The 27453-nt window shown below is 42.3% G+C and overlaps 1 protein-coding gene across 1 annotated transcript in view; it reads left to right on the plus strand.

The window, feature by feature from the left end:
- Positions 1 to 27453, plus strand: part of TTC12 (tetratricopeptide repeat domain 12) — a 60558-nt gene that overhangs the window by 20704 nt on the left and 12401 nt on the right. The window contains 11 exon segments of the mRNA XM_055273173.2: positions 6007 to 6078; positions 9656 to 9701; positions 9704 to 9732; positions 9835 to 9895; positions 10349 to 10537; positions 11722 to 11791; positions 12889 to 12977; positions 15322 to 15490; positions 21112 to 21204; positions 22281 to 22341; positions 23113 to 23250. Of these exon segments, the coding sequence (XP_055129148.1) occupies positions 6007 to 6078; positions 9656 to 9701; positions 9704 to 9732; positions 9835 to 9895; positions 10349 to 10537; positions 11722 to 11791; positions 12889 to 12977; positions 15322 to 15490; positions 21112 to 21204; positions 22281 to 22341; positions 23113 to 23250 (1017 nt within the window).

A 27453-nucleotide genomic window follows, 5' to 3' on the forward strand; every position in this document is an offset into this window, starting at 1 on the left:
AGCTGTTAGTCTGATGGGCTTCCCTTTGTGGGTAACCCGACCTTTCTCTCTGGCTGCCCTTAACATTTTTTCCTTCATTTCAACTTTGGTGAATCTGACAATTATGTGTCTTGGAGTTGCCCTTCTTGAGGTGTATCTTTGTGGCGTTCTCTCTATTTCCTGAATCTGAATGTTGGCCAGCCTTGCTAGATTGGGGAAGTTCTCCTGGATAATATCTTGCAGAGTGTTTTCCAACTTGGTTCCATTCTCCCCATCACTTTCAGGTACACCAATCAGACGTAGGTTTGGTCTTTTCACATAGTCCCAAATTCCTTGGAGGCTTTGTTCGTTTCTTTTTATTGTTTTATCTCTAAACTTCCCTTCTCGCTTCATTTCATTCATTTCATCTTCCATCGCTGATACCCTTTCTTCCAGTTGATCGCATCGGCTACCGAGGCTTCTACAAGCTTCGCGTAGTTCTCAATACTTGGCTTTCAGCTCCATCAGCTCCTTTAAGCCCTTCTCTCCATCGGTTATTCTAGTTATCCATTCTTCTAATTTTTTTTCAAAGTTTTTAACTTCTTTGCTATTGTTTTGAATTTCCTCCCATAGCCCGGAGTAGTTTGATTGTCTGAAGCCTTCTTCTCTCAACTCGTCAAAGTCATTCTCCGTCCAGCTTTGTTCCGTTGCTGTTGAGGGACTGCGTTCCTTTGGAGCAGGAGAGGTGCTCTGCTTTTTAGAGTTTCCAGTTTTTCTGCTCTGTTTTTTCCCCATCTTTGTGGTTTTATCTACTTTTGGTCTTTGATGATGGTGATGTACAGATGGGTTTTTGGTGTGGATGTCCTTTCTGTTTGTTAGTTTTCCTTCTACCAGACAGGACCCTCAGCTGCAGGTCTGTTGGAGTTTGCTAGAGGTCCACTCCAGACCCTGTTTGGCTGGGTGTCAGCAGCAGTGGCTGCAGAACAGCGGATTTTCGTGAGACCACAAATTCAGCTGTCTGATAGTTCCTCTGGAAGTTTTGTCTCAGAGGAGTACCCGGCCGTGTGAGGTGTCAGTCTGTCCCTGCTAGGGGGTGCCTCCCAGTTAGGCTGCTCGGGGGTCAGGGGCCCACTTTAGGAGGCAGTCTGTCCATTCTCAGATCTCCATCTGCGTGCTGGGAGAACCACTACTCTCTTCAAAGCTGTCAGTCAGACAGGGACATTTAAGTCTGCAGAGGTTCTTGCTGAATTTTTGTTTGTCTGTGCCCTGCCCCCAGAGGTGGAGCCTACAGAGGCAGGCAGGCCTCCTTGAGCTATGGTGGGCTCCACCCAGTTCGAGCTTCCTGGCTGCTTTGTTTACCTAAGCAAGCCTGGGCAATGGTGGGCACCCCTCCCCCAGCCTGGCTGCCGCCTTGCAGTTTGATCTCAGACTGCTGTGCTAGCAGTCAGTGAGACTCCGTGGGCATAGGACCCTCCGAGCCAGGTGCAGGACACAATCTCCTGGTGTGCCGTTTTCCAAGCCTGTTGGAAAAGCGCAGTATTAGGGTGGGACTGACCTGATTTTCCAGGTGCCGTCTGTTACCCCTTTCTTTGACTAGGAAAGGGAACTCCCTGACCCCTTGCACTTCCCGAGTGAGGCAATGCCTCGCCCTGCTTCGGCTCGCACACAGTGCGCTGCACTGACTGTCCTGCACCCACTGTTTGGCACTCCCTAGTGAGGTGAACCCGGTACCTCAAACGGAAATGCAGAAATCACCCATCTTCTCTGTCGCTCAGGCTGGGAGCTGTAGACCGGAGCTGTTCCTATTCGGCCATCTTGGCTCCACCCCTGAAATTTCTTTTAAGATGAGTGTTTTACCTTCAAAACCTTGTTAATTTTGCACAGCACTTCATAAATGTTATCTGTTTGTTTTGATATAATAGCATTATTTTCAATAACTTTGAAGTAAAATTGAGGTGCCGGGAGAATGTGCCAGGTTTATCCTGTGGCTTCAATTCTTAGGTACAGCACACCTACCCTAGCCTGATGAGTATGTCCCAAAACAAGAGGACACTTTCCTAGCAGCATACTGGCCCTATCTGCTTTATTTCTTATTAAGAGGGTAAGCAAAGGAAACAGAGATGAATGAGAAAGTCACCTCTGCTTATAATCATTCATAAAACACTAGGGAGCTTCTAACACTGACATCTGGAGTGTCCAATTTCTTTATCCCTTAGAAGATACAGTGTGTGGCAAATTTTGTCCCATTGCACAGGTATAGTCTTTAAGTTATAAGAGTTGCCCAAAGCTGATTACGTCAAGCTCCTCACAGCTCCATCATGGATCCACTAATCTGCCTTGTCACCTTGCTTAATAATGGTTTCTTTTTCTACCATTATTCTGCAGGAGAAGAGAGAGGCAAGGATGTTTTCCTTGCTTTTTCTGGTAATAACAGCAAACAACATCATTTGTTGCATGCTCACAAAATTCTATTCTTTTCTGTTCAGTGTCACTATTTTCTCTATTTTTCTGACAAGGAAATCAAGCCTCAGTGATTAAGTTACTTGTGCAGGATCGTGAAGCTAGTGTCTGTCTAACTCTAAGCCCTTGCTCTTAAACCTCTGTAAAGGGCCTCTCCACTGCAACTTTAAACCCCATAATCCCTGGGTGTGGATGTCATTCCCTTCTGTGGAAGAAACATGATCTCCTCACAGGTTCACCAAGAGTATCTTTTCTGATCTGAAAAAGGCCAAAGGGGCAGACATACCATCATGCTGATTCAGGATAACACACTGGCCTGTTCCCAAAAGTTAATTGAAGTACAATGTAATTAACAGTGAAACCGAGGCCAAGCAGGCCCAATGGAGCTGACATTAAAAAACGCTGACACTCAGCAGCCAATCTTGTTAAATGCCCAGCGAGGCTCCCAGTTGAAGAGGTTTGGGTAAACACTTGGAGAAATGAGAAAAAAAAAATGTACAAAGAGTTCCAAAAACTAATGATTTGTTTTATGTTGCAGCTGTGAATTAAAAGAAAAGCTTTTGCTGTCTTTAAAATTAACGTATCAATAGTGAATGTCACTGGCACTCCATTACTAATAGTATTAGTACTTTCATTCCAATTTAATCTTTTTTGAGACTTTTAAATTGGTAGAGACAAGCTTATGTGATGATATTTCAAGACTGATGTTTTTTGTCAAGGAGGATAAGGCAGCAAAGCTGGTTTCAATTAGGACCAGAATCATTTCTTTCTCAGCAGAACACTTCTTGCACAATGAAATACATCTTCCTCTGAAGGCAGGATTCCTTTAAAGGGAAGCTGGGGTTCACCCAAGAAAATTCTCGTGAGGGTTGACACATGATCAAAGGAGAGTGGGCCTGTTAGTGAGAAAAATCCATTAGCAGCCTTTTGCGTCATTGTCTGAGGAAGGCAAAGTCACAACTATCCGCACTTCGTGGTGACACACGATAGGCTGGGGACAAGGCTTTAATGCTTGGGGCTCGGTTTCCCCCGCCTGCTGTAACCCCGGTGCTCTGCCAGTGAGTGCACTATGAATATTTGGCTTTCATGAGCTGAAGTGCTAGAGTTTCCTCTTTTCCCTTTGGCCATTCCTTTCCTGCTTCCTCAGTTTTATCCTTTGTGAATTCATGAGGGGTCACCCCTCTGCTCTCTGTCTTTCGTCTCTCTACAGTTACTCCCTTACAGCTCTCTTCTCCTCTCATGAGCTCAACTCTCATCTCTGCAAAAGGCTCTCAGACCTACTTCCCCAGTCTCCCCTTCCCCAGCTCCAGGGCTGCATGTCAGCTGCCTCCTGCAGGTGCCTTTTGATAGTCTTAATGTCATCTGAAACTCGGTATGTTTAGAAGCCAACTCTTCATCTTCTCACTCAGCCTTTCCCACTCCCTGCCCTAGCTGACTTCTTTCTGTTAATGACACACCATGTCTTTCAGGTATCTAGGCCCCTGGTTTTGACTTCACATCCTCCATAGCCCTTATCATTGATAGTTAGTTGATGCTGGTCAGATCTTTCTTTGACATAGCTCTGGCATCCTTTCCCTCCCACTGTCACCAGGACTTCAGACATTAGCCCTTGTTCTAAGTGATTGGTCTGGTCTCCTTACTCATCTCTCATTGTTCAGCCCACCATACCTCTTGTTCAGCCTTTCCCTCCTCTGATCACGTCTGCATGCCACTTTCCTACCAGCTTACCTCCACACTGCCATTGGTGACTCACCCTCCTCCAGTGTGGCATGCAAGGCTACCATATGGTGTTGCCATTTAGCTCAAGATGGGGTCTTCTCTCCACCCAGCACCTGCCCCTCGATCCCAGCTGGACCGTCCCCAGAGCCCCCTATACTCTCCTCGCTCAGGTTCTTGCCCAGCCCACTCTCCCTCCATCCTCCTCTCTTCACCTCTCTGTCACTAAGACTCAGCCCAGATCCCTCCTTCTTTGCATGCCCTTTTAAAGACTGCATTTTAGAGCATATTTTCTTCCACTGATTTTTTTCAGTAGCATTTTCTATAGCGTTTATATGCTTTTTTCTGTAGCCCCTTTCTGAAGGAGATTTGGTGTCATTTTTAAACCCTTGAGAGTTTAATGGCCAGATTTCAAATTCCAGCTCTTCCACTTGTTATCTGTGTGACCTTGGGTCTCTCTAACCCCTAGTTTTCACATCTGTAAAATAGGGATAATAACTGTATCTGCTTCATAGAGTTGTTATAAAGCTTCTGTGAGATCATCCATATGAACCATAAAGCTCAGTGCCTGGCACATGGTTTGGGCTGAACAATCATGCACACTTATTTTTATTATGACTTCCATTGACTTAGCAGTGAATTGGGAAATGATATACACAAAAGTGTATCTCTAAAAGCTTCTCCAACAATTATTGTTCTCTCTTTTATTATTGTTGTTATTCTTCTCTCTTTTATTATTATTGCTCTTTTATTAAATTTAGATTTTCTCTTTTGCTCTGAAATGAATTGCTGCTGATATAACTGCAGCAATAGCAGCTAATACTCTGTTACCCAGAGCCACACCAAGTGTTTTACATAATTTCTTTCTCACAACAACCTGAGAGAGATACTATTATTGTCTTCATTTTCTAGGTCAGGAAAATGAGTGTCAGAAAAGTTAGGTGGCCTGGCCAACAACACGCCACTTCTGCTGAGTAGCAGAACAAGGATCCACCCAGGACATTTTAGACTCCTGAGCTTGAACTCTTAACCTCTTCATATCTAAACCTTTGAAGGGCATCTGATTTGGCACAATGTCTTGCATATAAAAGAAGTTCAATAAATGTTCATTAACTGGATGTCTTAGATTTTAGTGTATGTCTCTGTCAAATCATTCCCTGTGGAGTGATAACGACTAGGGGCAGGCAGGTGCAGGGCCCCCTGTGTAAATGGTCTAGTTTCAGCCATAAGTTTCAATCCTTCCTTTTGAAGGGGGCATCCCTATTGATCTTAGGTAATATGAACAGAAGGTCCCAGTACACATGTTGTGGTTTATTTGGGAGGAGGGACTTCCCAGGTCCACTAAGATATAATGGTAACCTCAGCTGTTTTCTTAGAGTAAGTTCTCTTCTCTTCTAGTAAACCAGTGACTCTCAAACTTGGCTGCACATTTACCTCACCTAGAGAGCTTAAAAAATTATTGATGCCTGGGTCTTATCTCAGAGTATAATGTAATTGACATGGGGTGCAGGGCCGGCAGGATATTTACAAGCATCTAGATGATTCTAATGTTCTGCCAGTGTTAAGAACTCTTCTAAACTGAGGGTTTGCTTCCTGATTGCAAATGGAATGAAATGGAATTTTCATTTCATTAAATGGGAATGAAAACTGGCAGGTATCATTAATTAATTTGGTGAAGAGCTTGCTGCTGCATCCAGGCTCCTTGCAGGCATCAATTAGTTTGGCCACAAATGCATAAAAAAGTTTTGTCAACTCTGGTACTTGCCCTGAGAATCAAAGTTTCGCCTTAACTCTTTTAGCTGTATAGTGAGGGGAATGGCTAAAGACTTCACATCTTCTAAACCTTCTGATCAGTCATTCTCTTTTATGCAGTGTGATGAAAAATGCACAAAAGCATATTTTCACATGGGAAAAGCCAACCTGGCCCTGAAGAACTACAGTGTGGTAAGTTCTTAGAGGAATGTAATTGACATGTTTGATCACAGACTGATGCTCCCAATTGTGCTAGAGGAGAACCATGATTCTCCAAGCTGATTAAAGGAAAATCCATCCTTTAGTATTTTCCAAGGTAAAGCTCAAGATCTTAAAGTTGGGAAGAATTTTGGGTGTCAGTTAGTTGAACTCCACCAGCTGTAGGACTCTCTTCTGCAACATCCTCTACCAGGGTTTGTTCAGTCTCTGGAGAGAAAAGACCTGAGCAAAAAGATAAAACAAAATTTGCTGTAACCCCATCACCCAAAAGTAACCATGCAGATCAATCAACCCGTCTACCTATCTATCCATACTATTATATATCGTTAAAAGTAGCTTTATTGAGCTATAATTCACGTATCACACAATTCATCTGTAGAATATACTAAAAACTATATGATTCAATAGTTTTTAGTATATTCACACAGTCAGGCAGCCATCACCACAATCAATTTTAAAAAATTTTCATCCCTTCCTAGAAAAACCCCATACCCATTAGCAGTCAGTCCCCTTCCCCCAACCCCATCTCAACATTAGGCAACGACCAGTCTTTCTGTCTCTATACATTTGCCTGTTCTGTAGATTCCATATAGAGTCATACGATCTGTGATCTTTTGTAACTGAGGTCATTCACTTAGTATAATGTTTGCCTGGTACATTTATGTTGTAGTGTGTATCAGTTCTTCATTCCTTTTTATTGCTGAATAATATTCCATTGTTTGATACCATATTTTATTTATTCATTCATCAGTTAATGGACATTTGGGTTGTTTCCACTTTTTGCCTGCTATGAATAACACTGCTATGAACATTCACGTGCAGGGTTTTCTTTTTTATGTTTACGGTCCTCTTGGGTATATATCTAGAAGTGGAATAGCAGGGCTGTATGGTAACTCTACGTTTAACCTTTTGAGGAACTACCAAACTGTTTTTGAAAATGGCTGCAGCATTTTACATTCCTACCAGTAGTGTATGAGGGTTCCAGTTTTTCCACATCCTCTTAAATACTTATTACTTATTTTTTTATTATAGCTATTCTGGTGGGTGTGAAGTGATATGTCACTGTGGTATTTGATCTGCATTTTTTTGGTGACTAATGATGTTGAGGATCCTTTCATGTACTTATTGGCCATTTATATATTTTCTCTGGAGAAATATCTTTTTTTATAATGAGGTGTAAATGTTATTTATATATTCTGAATACAAGTTTCTTATCAGATACATGATTTCCAAATATTTTCTTCCACTCCTTGTATTGCCTTTTCATTTTCTTGATGATGTTCTTTGTTACACAAAAATGTTTAAGTTTGATAAAGCCTCAATTACCTATTTTTTCTTTGGTTGCTTGTGATTTTGGTGTTATATCTAAGAAATGATCATCTAATCCAAGGTCAGGAAGATGTATACCTATATTTTCTTCTAAAAGTTTTATGGCTTTAGCTCTTAAATTTAGCTATCTCTAATCCATTTTGAGTTCATTTTTTGTATGATGTGAGGTAAGGGTTCAACTTCACTCTTTTGCATGTAGATGTCTACCTGTCCCAGTACCATTTTTTAAAGAGACCATTCTTTCCCCCATTGAGTGATTTTGGCACCCTTGTCAAAAATCAATTGACCATAAATATATGGGTTTATTTTTGGACTTCCAGTTTTATTCCATTGATCTACATGTCTGTCCTTGTGCCAATACCACAGTGTCTTCATTTTTGTAGCTTTGTATTAAGTTGAGAAATGAGAGCCTTCAACTTTATTCCTCTACTTTTTCAAGATTGTTTTAACTATTCTGGTACTCTCAAATTTCTATATGAACTTCAAGATTATTGTGTCGATTTTTGCAAAGAAACCAGATGGAATTTTGATGGGTATTACATGAATTCATAAATCAATTTGGCAAGTACTGCTATCTAAACAATATTAAGTCCTCCTATCCATGAACATAGGATGTCTTCCCATTTATAAGATATGTCTTTAAAATAAATTGCTTCATTTTGTACATTTTTTAAAAGTTTGTTGGACTTTAATTGTAAATGTAATACAGGCTTATTGTAATAAAGGCAAATAAAAGAAATGTGAACAAAGAAAATGTTAATCTTTCCCTGTCCACCAATTTTTATTTACTCATTCAATTCATTCATTCAGCAGATATTTATTGCATGCTTTCTATGTGTCAGACACTGTTAATACAGGCAATAAAGAATACATCAGTGAAACTAGACAAAGTCCTTGGCTTCATGGAACTCATGTTCTTGGGGTAAGGGTGACGAGGAGACAAAAAACAATCAAATAAATGTGTACTGTGTTACATGTACTATGTTAGGTAGTGGTAAGTAGTATTGAGAAAAATCAGGAAGCAGTAAAGATGAGACTGGTTTTATATAGAGTGGTAAGAAAAGGCTTTCTAAAGGAATGGCGGGAGTGAAGTGAGCAAACCATGTGGATATATAAGAGAATAAATTCCTGGTGGAGAGATAGCCAGACTGCCGCCAGCAAGAGGAGAGCAACAGGAGATGAGGTCAAACAGGTGATAAGGGTAGAGAAGGGGCTGATCCTGTAGGGCCCTACAGGCTTTTCAAAGGACTTTGGCTCTTACTTTGAGTGATCTTCAAGCTTTATTGGAGGATTTTGAGTAAAGGAATTAAATGATCTGACATATTTTGAAGAATTACTCTGACTGCCATGCCGAGCATGTGTTTTGTTGTGGTAAGATAAGAACAGAGAATGAGTGATAAGTCTATTGCAATAAATATCCAAGCAAGAGGTGATGATGGGGACCAGGTTGGTAGTGATGGAGGTGGTAAGAAGTGATGGGATTTTGGATATTTACTGACAGTGAAGCCAACAAAAATCATTGCTAGATTAGATCTAGGGTTGAAGAAAAGTTGGATACAGGGTCACTCTGATGTATAGACTTCTGTTCCTGCGACACTGTTCTCTACTTTAATGTGTTATTGCCTTCCTTCAGTTTGTTTCTTAACTCTAGTCTTCTAGACGAACGTTGAACCTTCAAGATTGTCTCAGAACTGTTTTTTGTTTGTTTGTTTGTTTGTTTGTTTTTCTGAGCTTTTTCTCTAGGTGACTGGTTAGATTATACTCTGGGCAGTTCTTATATTCTTGTGAGAAATATTGCCCTAAGCCCAGGAATCCTATGAACTAGAATCTTCCTTTTTCTGGTAACTTTCTATCTAGCAGTTTCCTCAATGAGAAGCCCTCACTCTTGAGTTTTCCAGCTGACTCTTATGTGGCCAATAAATGGATCCCTTACCGGTTCTCTTCACAGCCTGTACATTTAACTAGGCAGTTCTCTTTTCCTATTCCCATGTCTCTGTCAACATTGCCTCTAGCTTCATTTATTTCCTAACTCCCTATGGACATATTTGACAGCCTCCTTTCTCTCTCAGTGCAAATATCATATCTAAGTTTTGCATTTACTTTATGATTATTTCTCTCCCAGACACACATGATCCACAAGAATTTAGGACTGGATGTTTTTCATCCTGAGCATCTAAAATTCTTTAAAACGAATTTTGAAATAATTCCTGTTGCCCTCTAGAACTGGAGAAGCCTGAACAAAAATGTCAAATGCACACTGTGTTCCTATCCTGCCTCCTGCACTGGGAGCAGGAGGAGGCAAGGAGAAAGTAATGAAGCAGCCAAGCCCAGTGACACCCAGTGTCTTTCTCATAATCACCTTTACCCAAACCACTCTAAGGTCTTGTTTCTTTTTTCCAGTCTAGAGAGTGTTATAAGAAGATCTTAGAAATAAACCCCAAGCTGCAAACCCAGGTGAAAGGTGAGCACGTTCCTGCTGAGGCCCTTCGTCTGAACTCCACCTCCCTCTGCCTCCTGCCTTAGAATGCCTTCCGTGCTTTCACTGCCCTTGGCCACTAGGCAGCAGCGGATCCTCTTTCCTGCACAGCTGGGTCCTCTGTGTTAACCGGCCCACTCTGCTCCTCGGTTTGCTGTGCTCCCTTGCAAATGTTAATATTTTCCTTCTTCATTTTCTACACCATCCTCCCTTAGACACTTTTAGACTTCCTTGAATCCCCAACAAGGTTTAAGATTCTGGTTGTAGATTTAGACTGTTTCTAAAATTTTTCTTGCTAAAGAAGAGTTTTAATTATTTTAATGCTTTATGCTTCTCAAACTCCCATCCTCAAAAGAAAGGAAAGAAAAAAAGGTTGCTTCTTGTGTGGTATTGTTGATTGTTAGGGTTTTGTTTTGCTTTCCTTTCTTGTTTTTCTAGATTACCTGAATCAAGTAGATCTTCAGGAAAAAGCAGACCTTCAAGAAAAGGAAGCCCACGAACTGCTGGATTTAGGAAAGAACACAGCTGTGACCACCAAGAACCTCCTAGAGACCCTTTCCAAGCCTGACCAGATCCCCTTGTTCTACGCAGGGGGGATTGAGATCCTGACTGAAATGATAAAGGAGTGTAAGCCAGAGATGTATGTGATCTCATGCGTGCTGTCAGTGTGAAGGGACACGTTCAGAGGTCTGCCTTTACCAGGCCAAGAATCCCTCCCTTCCTTCCACAAATATTGATGAAAGATGTATGCTAATGTAGCTGCTAAAAGCGGTGTACAGAAATGTCCTCCCACCTCTGCTCCATCCTCTCTACAGAGCATGCGTACACTCAGCACACATGCAATAAACATACACAACACAACACATACACGTGGCATACACTCGATATATACTTACACCACACATGCACTCAGCTTTCACTCACTTGAATATATCCTTATATTCCACACACACCACATACCGCACACAGCACACTCACACCATAAGTACTCACGTCAGTCCACATATCCTGCGCACATTCCGCCCTCACATTTTCTCCACACACCCCATGCACATCCTGCATGTACTCCACACATACCCCCACAGACACCTCAAGCATCCCATACCACCTCGTATACCTTCCCTCCACTGTGGAGGAATGAAAGACACAATTTTGTAGGTTAAACTGTAAGGTTCACCCAGTTACAGTTAATGGCTGCTTAGGATGTGAAAATGGTTTCAGAGCAAACATCAGCTCTCCTACTAATGAGGACCATACTGTTCTCTTTTACTAGCTCTTGTAAACGTTGTTACCAAGGCTTAAATCATCTCCATACTCAGTGACAGCATGTTGTTTGTACAAATAGATGGAGTGTCTGACTTCTCTTTAGTGTACAATGGAGGGCACACAAATATCCCCTTAAGCAGTTTCTTGGAGATTATAAATTCCTCTCTAGAACCTGGAAGTAGCTTTGGAATAAATATTTAAGAACAGATGGATATGCTGGTACTTCCCATAGGTTAAGCAGCTCTGAGAGGCTCTGTAAAGATTACAGAATGATGAGCTGTGCAGATAGCCCTCGGGGCCACCCCAGCTCTGCTGTCCTTCTCTAAATAGTCCCTCTGCCTGAGAGGCACTGAGGCCTCTGACACTGAGAGGCTGCTGACCATTGTATTTTTCAAAATGTAAAGTTTATTTGTTCCTGCCAAACCATTCATGTGGGCACCACGACATTCCATATTAGGTTTCTCATTAGCAGGTGACTGTGTTGCAGCTAGACACCAGCCAGCCAGTTTGGGAGTCTGAAGTGGTTTTCTCTGTATCTGTTTCAGGCACAGAACAAACTTTATTCAGAACGCACAATGGATTTAGTATCATCAGTGACAACGAGGTCATAAGAAGGTAGGGATGTTCATAAAGACAGCCCAGCATCAAAGCAAGGGAAGATAACCACTGCTTATGAAATCAGACACTAGGCACATAGACAGTCATGTTTCTGAACATTACCACCCTTCAGTCAGTAGTGGGGGGCTCTCCAGGAGTGCAAAGCTGCTACACGAACATCTCTGAGTGCTGACCCTCAAGACATTGGAGTTACACTGCAGTTAACAGTTGAGACTGGGCATGGTGGCTTATGCCAGTAATCCCAGCATTTTGGGAGGTCAAGGCGGGTGGATCACTTGAGGTCAGGAGTTTGAGACCAGCCTGGCCAACATGGTGAAACCCTGACTCCACTAAAAATACAAAAATTAGCTGGGCATGGTGGCGGGCACCTATAATCCCAGCTGCTCAGGAGGCTGAGGCACGAGAATTGCTTGAATCTGAGAGGCGGAGGTTGCAGTGAGCCGAGATCATGCCACTATACTCCAGCCTGGGCGATACAACCAGATTCAGTCTCAAAAAAAAGAAACAATTGAAGAGAGAGGAGCAGCAGCACTTCCCAGGGCTCCTCTAAGCTCTTCAAAGTCAGAGAAATGATCATTCTTGCTGCTTTCCCACCAGTTTTTGCAAGGTTGTCATTTGTTCATTTCTTCATTTGGAATTTGCTGATCATATCAAGAAGTGATATAAATGGGCCAATCGCATTTATAATTTCATCTGAAGAAAGACCTGTATGGTAGGATGCAGTTTGCTAAAGTGACTATATTTTCATTTCAGTTGTTCTGGTGTGCTTCCTGAGGCTTAGGATACCCGTGTGGGTTGGAGTCACCCATACATGTCTGTGTGCTCAGCCACAGTTCATTGGTCCCAGTGCAGCTGTCACCCATGGCCCTAGCTCACTGCCCAGCCTCTGTGCAGCCCTGGCTTCCTCAGTCTGCATCCGTGGCCTGGGACTCATAGTTCTGTGATTGATCCTGGTGGCCCATGGCTCTGGATTGTAAAACTATACTTTCTCAAACCTGTATTTGGTGAATCTAGGGGTGAAATAAAACCAAATGGAAAAGAAAATCGAGACTGATTTTCAGACTTTTAAGATAGCTCTCCTTTGTCCATTCTAGGTGTTTTTCTACAGCAGGAAAAGATGCAGTTGAAGAGATGGTCTGTGTGTCTGTTCTCAAGCTCTGGCAAGTAGCGTGCAGCGAGAACGGTAAGCCTGGGTAATCACCGTTGATCACCATTAATGCGCTGCATGCAGGAACTCCACTGTTGGGCGGACTGTCCTCCCCAAAGGCCAGGCCCTGGAGAGCTGATGTCTAGACTTCCCCACACACCCGCTCCCTCCAGGAAAGCTTATGGATCAAAAGCAAGGTAGACAGATGAGGGGCAAGGTTGGTGAAGGGAGGAGGTTGTCAGCATAATGAGTGGCCTCCTCTCTCCTCTCCTCCTGCTCTTTGCAGACTCATGACTTCTGTTCGTGCACTGGCAATGAGGTAGATGGAGTTTTTCTTTTCTTGTCAGCCTAAAATATCGTTCCTTTTTGATAACCACAGTACCTTTCCAGCATCCTGAGATTTACAGTCATCCCCGCCAGTATCTTCAGACGCTGATTAGCATCTAGTATTAAGAGAGTAGAATGCCATGGGCATTTTATTTACTGTGCTAACTCTTAGGCTTTTACATATTTGCATCTTCCAGAGTTCATTACGTTTTTATATAATCTTTCTTAATCACTTTTGTAACTTCAACATAAATACAAATTTTACTTCTGTCATTTTTAAAAAGTGTTTCATAGGAAAAAGTTTGACCCTGGACAGAAACACTGAAAATGGGAATAATGATAGCTATGTCTCCTTTTCACAGGGCTACTGTGGGGAGCCAGTGATAGAGTTCGTGAATGCAGTTTGCATACTCTGAGATGTTAAGTAGGAGATAATACCTTTTTTTTTCTTCTTTGGTAGAGTAGAGGATTCAAGAACTTAAGAAATTAAGCTCTTAAAAATCTAGACAATCAGGGGGCCTATTTCCTGACAAGAAGTAAGGGGAGTTATGCCCAGGCTACTGTCATCATTAAGGTGCCTTTCTACTCTGTGTAAGACCCTGCACCAGCTTAGGGCAGTGTTTTTGCAAACTTCCCTACGGGAGGGTGAGGAAGGCAGGACTTGGCAATGGTATGTCTACTCGGTGTGAATCTGACATATCAATCTATTTACTCTATTTCTGTGAACCTATTTATCATTTCTGTGAACCTTAAAGTTACATTTTTTTATCATCTGAAAAATATTTTCAGATACCTGTGATGTAAATGCTGTATCACAGGTCAATAAAATCTTGATATATCTAACTCAATAAATGCAAAGCAGTTTTTCAGAAGGGCAAGGGAATGCTTAAAAGTAAGGACATGAAAATATGTCAGTGATCTATTGTGGAGTTGGGAAGAGAAGCCAATTACAGGGTAGGATGTATAATATTTTACACATTATTTATATGAGGGGTGAATAATAGCTCCTTTGGGGAATGGGCTTACCTGGAGGGGGTATCAACTAACTCTATGTTGTTTAAATTATTTATATCAAGCTACTTTTCTAGTATAAGAACAAAATATATAATCCACAAGGACCTTTCCATTTCAGAAATCAGTAGATCCTATCTTACGTGGACAAGAGTAATTATAGGTGAAGTATAGGATTGAGATGTAATGTTTGCAACGAAAACGTGGTTTGATATGTGGGCTACACATAGGATCCTGCAGTCCTCCGGCTCTTTCAGGGCTAGAAGGGACCTGGTGTGTGTCTTCTACTGGATGCTGTGTGCTATGTGTAAATGGGCAATTAGCACAGGAGGGAAGAAAAACAAGGGTAATGAGGTCCAAGTGATGGGGCCCACCCCTTTGAGATCCAGTTTGCTCTGTTTCATAGCTTAGCCTCATACTGCAGTCTGTACCCTGCAGTTTCAAACAAATTCATGTACCTGGTCAGAAAATGAAGCAGATGAAAGGGGATAAATCTACTGCCACCATCCTGGAAGAGCTTATGTTCTAGGAAGGAAGGCACACTTTATTCGTTAGTGCTCTCACGTGATACTCTAGTTTCCTGGATAACATTTCCTCAAATGACTATTCTAGCCATTGTATGAATATTGATGGTCTAAAGACATTCCACAATTAAACTGATTTATTTCCCTTTGCTAGTGTCTCCAGATACAACACACCAAGGAAGTTTGACAATAATGACATAGTTGATTTATGGGTGCCAGTCCCTGTCTGGCACAGTCATGTACTAACTTATTTAATCCTCATGACATCCCTGTAGGTAGGAACATAATCCTCATTTTACTGATGAGGAGACTGAGAAGCACAAGAGTTCGTTGGTAAGATTGCTCCCCTGGGCATTCGGACCCAGCAGTCTGGTTCTAGAATCCACACTCTTACACTTCATTATCCTACCTTCAAATGAGTGGGCACCAGTTGAGTTTCCCATTAGGATAGAGGGTGACAGAGCTAGTTTGATTGCCATGATGGCATGCACAAGACACACAATCCCTGTGTTTTGCAGAGGAAAACCAGCGTGTGCTAGTGATGCACCATGACAGGGCCAGGCTGTTGGACGCCCTCTTGTCCTCCAAGGTCCTGGCCATCCGTCAGCAGAGCCTTGCCCTGCTGCTGCAGCTTGCCCAGACTGAGAGTGGACGGAGCCTGATCATCAGCCACCTTGACCTGACCAGGTAAGCCTCTGCTGGCAGGATCTTCCTGGGACATCTCATGTCATCACTTGGCAAGTTCAGGCATGCCTGTCTCCCCTCATATCTCTGTTGTGTGACTTGAAGGATCAATAACAGAAAGAGCCTTTGACAAGGGTGCTCTGTCATGAGGACCTCTGGGACACACTCCTGTCTGAACTTGGTACTATGGATGGTTTCAGTTCTCCTGAGCAACTGGCTCATCCCCATCCCACAAATGGTGCAAATGGCAGCCCTTTCATAGCCAGATCAGGAGCCCCACCTTAAAATAGGTCACTTTCTTCTGCGCCTTTGGCCTTGGTCCTATCTCTACCCTGTTCCTGCCCTTCCTTTTCTTCTTTCATTCTTATTTGAGGTAATCCTATCTTATTCTACTTGTCCTTAAACCCTTTCTGGAACAAGATGGAATGTGAATAAATAAAACATTTCAAATACTGTCGCGTGGAGGTCTTTCCAAAGTGTAAGACTATGGGCATAGAATGTGTATCCCCTAAGTAGACTTTCTAGAAAGATTACTGAACCACAGTGATTCTGCCCAGTCCTTTATAATTTATTAGTTTACTTTTTAAATAATTTATTTGTTATTTTGCTTACTTGTTTTACTTATTTGTTTATTTACTTTTATCATACTAAGTTTTCAGTTTATTTATCTTTACATGATTAGTTTGAACATATGAAATTGCCCCATATTAGATCTAAAAGGTTGCATGCCAGCCATTTCATGTGGTTCAATCTAACAGAAATAGTGGCAATTATTGTAGCTTGCTTTATAAATGTTTCTCACAATCTAAAAACAGGAGATTACCCTTCTGAGTCTTTTCGTTCACTGCTGTTTTGTTTTATCTCCCCTCATCCTGTGGGGTAGGCAAGGTACGCTTTATTACCTCATGTCATTCATGGGGCAGGAAGAAATGCAGCAAGGAATCATGGGAATCTCACGCAACTAGCCTGGCCCCCAGGTACTGTTTTGAGGACCCAGCTCCGCAATGTGTTCCCAGTAGGAAAAGGAGCCAAACCTGCTGCAAGTGGCTCCTGTTCCTTTGAGATCTTTTTGGGACCCTGCTGAGCCCTCCCACACTGTCCAATTTGGTATGTAGGTCCATGTGTGCCGTGACAGGGTGGTTATTAAGCCTTACCTATGGCTCCCCTTCCAGGCCCAGTCGCAGCCTCAGTGGCTCCCAGGAAAGGCTTTGGCAACCCACTGAAGCTCGGGCTGCACGGCAGATGCAGATTGTTAGTGGAGTTAAATTCCCCAAAAGCACATTTTGCATTTCAAATGACTCTGCAGTCATTTCCACAATACCTTCATCTTATTTTTTTTAATATTGTTTTTGTCTCTTTGAGTAAATGTAGCTATAGCTATCATGAGCTTTTCCCCTCAAGCTCCCTTTGAATTGCTCGAGTTTCAATGTGCATTTTTCCATTTCTCGGAGAGGGCGTTCATGATCATCTCGGGTGGTCCTGCCTACTCTTTAGACAGTCAGAGAAACCTCAGCTCTTTACTTTTATGCCCACTAGCCTCCTTAATGTTCATCTCCAGTTGAACTAGACAGAATGGGTTCTCTGTGATGAAACGAGGCAGTTTGAAGCAAGACAGGGCTGCGCATAGCCCCATGACCGTCACGGCAGCACACATATCACATTCCTCCCACAATGTTTATCCTCAGAGAAGAGGTTGAAGGCATGAATGTGTGCTGGCCAAGGGCCAGTGTCATTTTGTAAAAAAGTGCTGGGTTTTAGTCTTAAGCAGTACTGAGTTTCAATTTCCTGCATGTCTCTGCTTGTGTGACCCAGGAAAGTTACTTAGCATTGACGGGCGCTGGTATCTCATCTGCATCACTCACTTATGATGACACTTATGGGGGGTGATGCAGTTGAATTTTTTCTGCTGCATTGTGCAGAATACTTGAGCAAAAGGAGCTTAAGCAAAATAAAGCCTGGCTTGTTTTGTCACCTAATAAAATGAGACTAAAGATAGCAGCTATTGGTGCAGTGGCTTAAAGATGTTGAGGTCAAAGTCTCTCCCCTTCTCTTGACCTTCCTCACATGGTCATACCTTCCCTCTTGCTGCAACTCCAAGCTTCACATCCTTCTTTAAGACAGGTCAATACCAGCTGGATCTGTCCCTTTTATCAAGAAAACCTACTGCCTATTTCTCTTTGGACAGAATTGTGTCACATGCTACCCCTAGTGGAAAAAAAATGGTCCCAACTTCTTCTGTAGTAGAGTTAGGAAGAATAGAAGGGAATGGAGAATATCTGTGAGGTTAGCCAGCAAACAGCATCTGCTACAGAAAAAAAAAAAAAAAAGCAACTAACATCAATTAATCCTGACACATGGTATGATAAGGGCTCAATCATATTTTTATAATCATTTTCTCTTAGGGTATATTGTTCAGGGTCCTAAACTGAAGTAACCGTGCATTTATTGGTTACATGAAAGCATTTTCTGACCTGTGGTTCACTCACAGAGACAGTTGCTTACCAGCAGAGCAGAAAATCTGCCACCAAAAAAGAGGGTATGTGAGGAAATAGAAAGGGACACACCATTCTCTCTAGGTGCTGAGCCCAGTTAGGATGTGTGCATTATCACATAGTGAGGGGGCCTAGCTGCTTATGTCTCCCAGGACAAAGCCAAGATGGTCTTAGACTGTTGTCTCATCTGTGCTATTCAGTTTCATTAGCAGTCATCTTCAAGACCGAAGAAAATAGGTTTAAATTGGTGAAGGAAGAATCTGAACTAACTGTAAAACATAAATTATTTTTGATAGCAGGAGCACTGTAATCTATTCCTGAAGATGTTAGGGATTTGCAGAAGCTTGGTGTCACCTGGGCCCTCAGAAACCATCCAGTCAAGCCCCACTCAGCATAGATGTCCTCTGCATACCCCCAAACAGCCTGTGCATGATGCCCTCCAGGGGAGATGCCAGCAGTTTTCATTATTTTTATCTCCATTTGATTCAGGATGGGCACTAATGCAGCTAACAGACTGGTTGGAGGAAGTCTTTCCCCAATTAGTGAGAGTCTGTGATCTCACCTCCCAAGGTAACCAACTGTCCATTTCAGGACAGTTCTGATTGATATAAATTATCTCGTACACTGTGCACAAGTTGCCTGCCCCATACTATTCTGGGGCTGATTCTGCCTCCATACACTGAGGCCCAGGCCCAGACTTCTCCCAGCTTTCCAGTACTTTAGGTATCTGAAAATACTGATATATTCCAGGTTAAGCATCCTTGTTACCTCCATCATTCCTTTGATGATTTGGCCTCCAGACCACTCCTAGAATAAGTGGCTAAATAGATCCAGCACCATAGATGTGGGTGACTGGAATTCATATTCCCAAAAGCCCAATCTGATGCCCTATCATCTGTCTTTCTTAAAGATGTCAAGGTCAAAGTCCCTGCCCTTCTCTACCCTGTGGCATTTGGTCCTATTGATCACTACTCTTCTGGAAACTCCATCACAGTGATTGTCAGGACACCATCCTTCCTGGCCCCTCTCCTACCTCCTGGCTATTCCTTTGTGGTTTCCTTTGCAAGCCTCCCTATGCTATCACCCTTCCAAGTCAGGGATCCCAGGATCCTACCCTTGGCCCTCTTCCCATCCATGGCTTTCGTCAAGAGGCAAAGGGTGTAAGTCTCACTCTGTTGAGTGTGAGATGAAAACGCCCTTCTGCCACTGGACATCTCTTATCACAACATCCACAAGTATCATTGACTTAGTAAATCAAAATGTGGTCTTCATACCAGTTCATCTACCTGAATTTCCTGTCTTCATAGAGGGTATCTCCACCTATCCAGTCACCTAAGCCAATGTCCTGAAAGTGACCTGGCTCTCCCTCACCACATCCGTAAGATAGTATGCTGCCAGCTCTTTCTCCTTAGCATCTCCTGAATTATATTTTCTTCTAGTTCTCCTCTACTGTCTCCAGTCATTTCTTCCAGGTCTTCATGAGTGTCTCTTTGTGTTTTTACTGTACCTCTTACTCTGCTGCTGCCTCAGTCTGGTCCCTTAGCCTTTATTTCGGGACAATCACAGTTCTCCCCTGGTTGAATTCCTGCCTCCTGTACTACCTGCTCCAATCCAGCCTCCACCGTACACCGAAGGGATTTTTCTAAAATGCACATCTGTTCTGCTATTTTCCTACTTAACACACTGAAATGACTATTCCTTGTAAGGCTGGTTCTCCAATTACTAGGAAATATAATGGCTAGGAATCGCATGAGGACTTTATGAAAAAGCAGCCTCCTGGAGCTTCCTCCCACTCAGAGTGACTGAGGAATCTGTCCCAGAGACCCCCACTACCAACCACACGTTGGAGAACAGGGGCCTACAGGGCAAAGTACAGACTTTCCAGCAGGCCCTAGAAGGCCCCCAGGATCTGGGCTCTGTCCAGCTCTCTACCATCCCCTGTTCTCCCCTCACATCCTAAGCATTAACTGCATGCCAGCAGTCCCTAAATGTGTTCCTGCAATTCTATGCCCACATAGTCTGTGAATGCAGGCTGCTTTTCCTGACATGCCTCTGTACCCGTCCCTGTGGGCCCGACACTGGCCTGCAAGCTGCCTGGAGCCAGGACATTGTCTTGTTTCATCATTATGACCTCAGAACCGACCACATTGCCTGGTACACAGTCAGTGCTTGTTCACTGTGATTGGTCAAATGGATAAATGAATGAATAGCTAACACTACACTTCAAGAGACACTGAAGTGTCATCTGTCGAAGGCTTCTTCACTTCCATCCCCACACCTCCCACCAGCGAGACTCTGGTCCCCTCAACATGTGTCTGTCTCTAACACATCACCTAAGACAGTTTATCTTATTTATTTACATGTGTATCACTGTAGGAGACCAGGAGCTCAGTACTGAGCACGGTATACTTCGCACCTTGTAGATGCTTAATGCAAGTTTGCTGAATGAACAAATTACTCTTACTTCCATTGTCGTGGTGCCAGTAAGTCCGTTTGGGCAGCCTGAGATTGCATCAGGTGTTTTTTGGCATCTGTGTTAGATTGTTTGCTCATTTTGTGTTTGTAAGTGGCTAAAAATCCTTAAATCTTTCTCATATGAACCAGTTATAAACCAGGTCTCACAATTCTGTTACTTATGCAGAATTTCCAGCTCTAAGTGGAGGACTTTGAGCTTAACCCTATTAAATTTAATCTAATATATTCAGCAGCCTGTCACAATCTTGTTAAATCTTTATTCCATCACCCACCTTATTAGGGGGCCCTCCCACTTTAGTCATCAGCAGATTAGTAAGCATGCCATTTAGATGTCATCTAAGTTAATGAACTTGACTGAGCCAGAGAGTCACATAGCAGAGTCACAGAAACTCCTTTGGAGCTGGCGTCCGATAATCAATAAACTTTGGTTAAGAGTATTCAGCATTCTGGGGATTCACATTAAGTGGTGGAGCCAGCCACTTAAGAGTATCTATCTCTGGGTGGGCAGGGAGCTAGGCTTCCTAGGAGGGCATGGCAAGGCACCCTTTCTGCTTATTTCAGATGCTGACTCCTTTTTGGTTTCCTTGCAGGGTTACCCTGTTGGGATGTTGTTAGTTGGAGGACAGCTACCTCTGAGGTTATTATGGTTTTTTGCAGATTATTGGAAGCCCTGGTGTCATTTCTTGATTTCTCGGATAAGGAGGCCAACACTGCTGTGGGACTGTTCACAGACTTGGCTCTGGAAGAAAGGTAATTTTTTATTTATAGAAATTGACATTTCTTCTTCAGTCTTTGTTGAACTGTCTGATCTTTAAAAATGTGCCATATTGAGAGAGGCTAGGCCATGTCTCCAAGTGAATATTGCAAGATTCACTGAGTAGGAGGGCTGATGCCTCCCAGGGGGCTGTGGCCACCCACTCCCATTCTAGTCACCTGCGTAGAGGCTGATCCGGGCCTCCATGGGTTTGGAAGCAGCAGCATACTTAAAGCAGTGCCTCTGACAGTAGGCAAGCCTCCCAGGTGTTGGGAACCTTCCTCCCTCCTAATCAGTGCCTGGTACATTGGAGCTGCCCAGCAAATTTGCGTTGAATGAACCTGAGCGAGCCAGCGAGCCAGCAAGCAAGAATGAACAGTCAACTGCAGCCTCCTCTGGGGTTGCCAGTGACATTATGAGTAATGACCTCCTTCTGCTCCATGGCTTTGTGTTGTTTTGTTTTGTTTTGTCTAGCTGCTGGGGATGATAGTAAGGGTCTTAGTTTTCATAACTTTTCAAGTGCTTTTTTTTAAAGTGCATCTTGTGTTTTAAATTTCCTCACAAATTTTAGGACACCTTGCTTAGAGATGGTAATAGGATGAGAGAGCTGCTTGTGCTCACAAGCAGGCCAGCCAGCTGGCATGGGCCGGGGTATGGAACAGTGGCTATAGAGTGTGGAGATGCGCATGCATCCAGGCCCTCCCAGTGGCTCCGATGGGTAAACATGCTTGCATGGTATTTGCCTTCCGCCCCGCACACACACGCTGTAGACTCAGAGCAGGGGTTGGGGGTAAGTCAGCTTGGCAGAAGCCTAGAGATTCCAGCAACTCCTGCTTAAGGGAGCCACCATCTGAGATCTGTTGTTTAACATCAAAGGCAATTCTCCAGACTCAGAAAAATTAAAGCCACATTACATACACAGTGACATGCTTTTTTCTTTTTTTGGTTCTGAATTGTCCATGCACACTCTAAATTATATGGACCTAGAGTCTACAACATTATCTGAGACACTATATTTATGTTATAGTTTATGCAATGTAAAAATAAATCCTGGCTGATGGTTTCTCAACAGATTCCAAGTCTGGTTCCAGGCCAACCTTCCAGGTGTTCTCCCTGCACTCATAGGCGTTCTGGTGAGCAAACTGTCATTTTCATCCTCTGTAACAGACACTCTTAGGAGCGTGAATGGGGCTGTCTAAACACTATTTACAATCCAGAACAACTATTGTCTCTCGGTTGATTAATCATTTATTCACAGCTGGAATTTACACAATTCTCAGTTATTGAAACAGCTATAGGAGGGACAGGTGGAGGTGGCATATGGATGGCGCTGGTTACAGGGGAGGAAAAGCTGGATGTGGGTGGCATCTTAAGTGAAGGTGGATAGAGTTCATCAGTCTCCATCAGTTCCCTGCTGACACTAAGTACGACGTGCAGCCCTATTCCCAAATGGAAGTCATCCTGTCAGGAAGACCATTGTAGCAATTTGAGCTGATAAGGCAGTGAATAGTGTGGGGGGCAGGGCTTCTCCTCGGAGAGTGTGTTGCAACTGCAGCCTGTCCCTATTGAACCTTAGAAGTTTCAGGGGCCCTTAGAGAGCATAACCACACCCCAGCATGTCACAGCTGTGGAAATGGAGCCTCTGAGCAGGGAAGGGATTTGCCCAGGTCCTCCCAGCTGGTTGGTGGAGGAGCTGGGATTAAGCCCTAGGCCAAGACCCTTTTGGGTTTACCCCTCTATGTGCCTCCATCCTGTTGCCAGTGAGACCCCAGGGATGCCTCCATGTGACATGAAGCTATCTGGTTGGTTCGCGGGCCTTTTGATGAGTGAGGGATGCACCTAGAGATCATGCGGCATCCTTTGCCTGCTCTCTGAGGCTCTGCCTTCTCTCGATTCTCATTTAGAAGACAGATCCCAAGGTAAGCAGCTCCTCGGCTCTGTGCCAGTGCATTGCCATCATGGGAAACCTCAGTGCTGAGCCTGCCACCCGAAGACACATGGCGGCCTGTGAGGAATTTGGGGATGGCTGCTTGAGCCTCCTGGTATGTTAGCTTTTCTATTCAAAATTGGTCTTTATCCTCTTTGGGGGCATTAGCTTCTTCTTAGTTATCTGGCTTTTCCAAAAATTCTGTTTCTGTGGGTGCTGGATGGCGCCAGTGGCTTATCCCTTCTGTAACCATGGATTTTATGCACTGCTGGCCTTAAAGAGTCCTCCAGATCAAGTCTCATTCGCCCTGGGGAGATATGAAGAACTTTTTTTTTAATTTTTAAAAAGTATTTATTTATTTATATTTATTATTTAACTTTTAAATTAAGGGGGACGTGTCTAGCTTTCTTATATAAGTAAACTTGTGTCATGGGGGTTTGTTGTACAGATTATTTCGTTACCCAGGTATTAAGCCTAGTACCCATTATTTATTTTTCCTCATCCTCTCCCCCTTCCTCCCACCCTCCAGCTTCTGGCAGGCCCCAGTGTGTGTTGTTCCCCTCTATATGTCCACGTGTTCTCATCTTTTAGCTCCCACTTACAAGGAAGAACATGTGGCACTTAGTTTTCCGTTCCTGCATTAATTTGCAAAGGATAATAGCCTCTAGCTCCACCCATGTTCCTGCAAAGGACATAATCTCATACTTTTTTACGGCTCTATGGTATTCCATGGTGTATATGTACCACATTTTCTTTATCCAGTCTATCACTGATGGGCATTTAGGTTGATTCCATGTCTTTGCTATTGTGAATAGTGCTGCAGTGAACATATATGTGCACGTGTCTTTATAATAAAAAGATTTCTATTCCTTTGGGTATATATCCATTAATGGGATTGCTGAGTTAAATGGTATCTCTGTTTCAGGTCTTTGAGGAATAGCCACACTGTCTTCCACAATGGTTGAACTACTTTACACTCCTACCAACAGTGTATAAGTGTGCCTTTTTCTCTGCAGCCTTGCCAGCATCTGTTATTTTTTGACTTTTTAATAATTGCCACTCTAACTTGTGTGAGATGGTATCTTGTGGTTTTGATTTGCATTTCACTAATGAGATCAGTGATACTGAGCTTTTTTGCATGTGCTTGTTGGCCATACATATGTCTTCTTTTGAGTGTCTCTTCATGTCCTTTGCCTACTTTTTAATGGGGTAGTTTATTTTTGTCTTGTAAATTTTTTTAAGTTCTTTATAGATGCTGGATATTAGACCCTTGTCAGATGCATAGTTTGCAAAAACTTTCTCCCATTCTATAGGTTGTCTGTTCACTCTGTTGATAATTTCCTTTGCTGTGCAGAAGCTCTTTAATTAGATCTCATTTGTCAGTTTTTGCTTTGGTTATGATTGCTTTTGGTGTGTTTGTCATGAAATCTTTGCTCGTTCCTGTGTGTAGAATGGTATTGCCTAGGTTATCTTCCAGGGTTTTTATAGTTTTGGATTTTACATTTAAGTCTTTATTCCATCTTGAGTTAATATTTGTATATTGTGAAAGGAAGGGGTCCACTTTCAATCTTCTGCATATGACTAGCCAGTTATCCCAGCATCATTTATTGAATAGGGAATCCTTTCAATTTCTGTGGGGTCAGTGATGATATCCCCCCTGTTGTTTCTGATTGTGTCTATTTGCATATTCTGTCTTTCCTTCTTTTTTAGTCTAACTAGTGGTCTATTTTATTAATTTTTTCAAGAAACCAGCTTTAGGGTTTATTGATCTTTTAAGTGGGTTTTTGTGTCTCAGTCTCCTTCAGTTCAGCTCTGATTTTGGTTATTTCTTGTCTTCTGCTAGCTTTGGGATTTGTTTGCTCTTAGTTCTCTAGTTGTTTTAGTTGTGGTGGTAGGTTGTTAACATGAGATATTTCTGACTTTTTAGTTAGAAATATCTGTTAGGGCATTTAGTGCTATAAATTTCCCTCTTTACCTTACCTATGTCCCAGAGATTCTTGTATGTTGTATCTTTGTTCACATTAGTTTCAAAGAACTTCTTGATTTCTGCCTTAATTGGTTTATTTGCCCTAAAGTCATTCTGGATCAAGTTATTCAATTTCCATGTAATTATGTAGTTTTGAGTTCATTTCTTAGTCTTAATTTCCAATTTGAGTGTTAAGATTTCAGTTATTTTGCATTTGCTAAGGACTGTTTTACTTCCAAATATGATTGATTTTAAGAGTATGCACTATGTGGTGATGAGAAAAATGTATATTCTGTTGTTTTCATTTGGAGAAATCTGTGTATGTACATCAGGCCCATTTGGTCCAGTGCTAACTTCAGGTCCTGAATATCTTTGTTGATTTTCTTTCTCAATGATCTGATATTGTCAGTGGAGTGGTAAAGTCTCCTGCTATTATTGTGTGTCAGACTAAGTCTCTTTGAAGGTCTCTAAGAACTTGCTTTATGAATCTGGATGTTTCTATGTTTGGTGCATAAATATTTAGGAAAGTTAGATCTTCTTGCTGAATTGAACCCTTTACCAATATGTGTAATGCCCTTCTTTGTCTTTTTTGGTCTTTGTTGGTTTAAAGCCTGTTTCATCTAAAACTAGGATTGCAACACCTGCTTATTTCTGTTTTCCATTTGCTTGGTAGATTTTTTCTCCATCCTGTTATTTTGCCTATGTGTGTCATTGCTTATTGGATGGGTCTCTTGAAGACAGTGTACCGGTGGATCTTGGTTCTTTATCCAGCTTGCCACTCTGTGTCTTGGGACGTTTGGCTCAATTTGGCTCATTTACATTCAAGGTTAGTATTGTTATGTGTAGATTTGATCCCGTCATCATGATATTAGATGGTTATTTTGCTGACTTATTTATGTGGTTGCTTTATAGTAACACTGATCTGTGTACTTCAATGTGTGTTTGTAGAAGCTGGTAATGGTCTTTCCTTTCCATATTTAGTGCTTTCTTCAGGAGCTCTTGTATGACAGGTCTGGTGGTAATGAATTTCCTCACCATTTGCTTATTTCTCCTTTACTTATGAAATTTAATTTGGCCAGAAATGAAATTCTGGGTTGGAATTTATTTTCTATAACAATGTTGAATATTGGCCTCCAGTCTCTTCTGGGTTGTAGAGTTTCTGCTGAGAGGTCTGCTGTTAGTCTGATGGGCTTTCCTTTGTAAGTGACCTGACCTTTCTCTCTAGTTGCCTTTAATATTTTTTCTTTCATTTTGACCTTGGAGAATTTGATGATTATGTGTCTTGGGGGTGATCTTATGAAGTATCTTACTGAGGTTCTCTGCATTTCCTGAATTTGAATGTTGGCCTCTGTAGCTAGGTTGGGGAAGTTCTCATGGATGATATCCTGAAATATGTTTTCCAAATTGGTTCCATTCTCCTCATCTCTTTCAGGGACACCAATTATCCTCATCTCTTTCAGGGACACCAATTAGATGTAGATTGGGGCTCTTTACATAATTCTATATTTCTCAGAGGTTTTTCTCATTCCTTTTTATTTTTTTTTTATCTACTCTTGTCTGACTATCTTATTTCAGAAAGCCTGTGTTCAAGCTCTGAGATTCTTTCCTCTGATGGGTCTATTCTGGTATTAACACTTGTGAATGCATTATGAAATTCTTGTAGTGTGTATTTTCAGCTCTATCAAGTTGGTTATGTTCTTTTTTGTACTGACCATTTTCTCTGTCAGCTCCTTCATTGTTTTATTATAATTTTTGGCTTTCTTATGTGGGTTTCAGTGTACTCCTGTAGCTCAATGAACTTCATTCCTATTCATATGCTGAATTCTATTTGTGTCATTTCAGCCATGTCAGCCTGGTTTAGAGCCCTTTCTGGAGGGGTGTTGTGGTTGTTTGGAGGAAAGAAGGCATTCTGGCTTTTTGAATTATCAGGTTTATCGTGTGGATTCTTTCTTATCTTTGTTGATTTCTCTACTGTCAATCTTTGAGATTGCTGACCTTTGGATAAATTTTTTTCTTTTATCTTATTTGATGACCTTGAGGGTTTTATTGTGGTATAAGGTGGATTCAGCTGACTGGCTTTATTTCTAGAAGATTTTAGGGGGTCAGTATTCAGCTCCCAACTTCTGGACTGGATGCTGTAACTCTGAGGGACTTGTATTGGGCCTCAACTTTGTTTTCTGGCTCCTCTAGGTTAAGAATACACTGCACTGGGGGAGCCAAGGTGATCCCGAACCTCTGGTCACTACACTCCAATGGGTGGTGTTAGCCCAAGAATTTCATAATGTGGTGACAATGGGACTTAACTTGTTCACTCATGCCAACAGCAGTGGAAGACCTGTGGCAGAGTGCTAG

This window comes from Symphalangus syndactylus, chromosome 3 (assembly GCF_028878055.3).
Source record: "Symphalangus syndactylus isolate Jambi chromosome 3, NHGRI_mSymSyn1-v2.1_pri, whole genome shotgun sequence".
Lineage (NCBI taxonomy): Eukaryota > Metazoa > Chordata > Mammalia > Primates > Hylobatidae > Symphalangus > Symphalangus syndactylus.